The sequence below is a fragment of the Cyprinodon variegatus genome, unplaced genomic scaffold, assembly GCF_000732505.1.
Source record: "Cyprinodon variegatus isolate N-32 unplaced genomic scaffold, C_variegatus-1.0 Scaffold294, whole genome shotgun sequence".
In the NCBI taxonomy this organism is placed as follows: Eukaryota; Metazoa; Chordata; class Actinopteri; order Cyprinodontiformes; family Cyprinodontidae; genus Cyprinodon; species Cyprinodon variegatus.
Genome location: NW_015150747.1, coordinates 92,380 through 94,109, shown reverse-complemented (window position 1 = coordinate 94,109; position 1,730 = coordinate 92,380). Strand labels below are relative to the sequence as shown.

General features: G+C 36.4%; 1 protein-coding gene across 2 annotated transcripts in view; it reads left to right on the top strand.

Moving 5' to 3' along the window:
- sycp3 (synaptonemal complex protein 3) overlaps positions 1-1,730 on the top strand; it is an 18,729-nt gene that overhangs the window by 2,834 nt on the left and 14,165 nt on the right. For both annotated transcript variants that reach the window (XM_015383793.1, XM_015383792.1), the window contains exon 2: positions 476-557. In XM_015383793.1, the coding sequence (XP_015239279.1) occupies positions 476-557 (82 nt within the window). The remainder of the gene's footprint in view (positions 1-475; positions 558-1,730) is intronic.

Below are 1,730 nucleotides of genomic sequence, written 5' to 3'. Positions count from 1 at the left end.
CAGTCGTTATTCTGGTTGTTGAGATTCTGCACCATATTTAGAAAAGTTTTGGACACCTGCTTTGGATGATCCAACTGATAGCACCCAAGATGCAACACATTTCTTCCTACTGATGATACAGAAGGCATATCCCTGGCAGGCGATGTCTAGTGTGTATGAAAAACATTGTCCTCATTGTTCAGGGCTCTTCTTCATTCTTCTCTCATCTTATTTCCAGGTAAAAGCCTCGCCGCTGACCTCCGTAACCGTTTCTCTGGCTTGTTTACATCAAAGTGTCCAGTCTTATCTTCCACCTTCTCCTAAAATGATGTTATAATTGCACTGTGAGAACTCTGGTTAAAGGGAGGTTGTCTTAACAATATATTCAAAGTTTTACAGGTTTTCATGTGTGTGAAGTCGACTAAAGCAGCCGTGACATCTGATGGAAATGCATACTGATTCAGACTAAATACCTGATTCCTGTTTTTGTCCAAAGATGAAACTCCGATTGTGGACAAGCTGACAAAGAAGAGGCCTGCATCCAATTTCGATGAGGAGGCGACAGCGTGTGGCATGGGGTACTTTATTCATTACATCAGTCTACTGCACACAGTAACCTACTGTTTGTAACAAGTTATTAATATTATAATTAAATATCAAGTTATTTATACTAGTTAAAGGTACAGAAAGTACATGTCTGAGTGCAAATGGAGATATAAAAAGTGTCTGAACTCATTAGATTCACTTCAAAACAGATTCCAGCTTCTATATTAAATTATTAATGGTTTGATGATAGATTTGACCCTAATCATAATCAACAAATTTTCTGAAAAGTATGCAATCACAAAAGGGTTGTGTGAATTGATAAAATTTGTTTCGGCTGAGCGGATCTTTTCTTAGATAAAGGTTTGGTTCGGACGTTGCCAGTGGTTTCAATGCTCGCTGTGCCCAGGGGTACGTTTCAGGAAGAAGGTTTAGCAGATTCAGACTCAAACCACAACTCTAAATTGGTTTAGCCCAAGCTCGGGAACTCTGTGTTCAGTTTCACAACGGCTGATACCAATTAGTTCAATAAATTTGAACTAGGTCCACTCAGAGTTAAGTGCGTGGGCAACAAGTTTAAAAAGCCATAATCAGTGAAGTCACCATGGCTTCAGAAAGTGAATATTTCAGCCCACTGGAACTAGAGATTTTAATGCAGAAATGCAAAAAAAATAAAAACAAAAAAGGGGAGGATGTGTTTAAAAGACAGAGAAACAGCAGCTACTGCTACAAAGGAGTGGAAGGTGGCGAAGGAGAAGATTGTTGCTCCAGTTAATGCGTAAGTTTATATGAAGTGGGCTATGGCAGGCCGTTTTTACATTTATTAAAAGCACTCCACTCTGGTGCTCCATTTGTAGATCAATAAAATAAGATTATTCCTGATCTAAATCACTAAACCTAACTGTAACAATATATTTTCTGAATTACATTTTTGTTGTAGAAATTGAATTTTAGAAAGTAAAAAAAAAAAAACTAAATTATAATAGAAAGAATAAAGTTTTATACATAGATAAATGTAAATGCTGACCACTGATAAGAGGAATGTGGAGATCTGAAATTAATTTCTAGACATCCAGAATGTTTATTCTAGATGTGGAGAATTTAGTTTGAAATGGTCATTTATACAAAGAAAAAAATGTTTTTTCAGATATCAGGAATACATGTTCAGTAAAACAAATTTATATCTAAACGGCTGCAGCGTTTGTTAC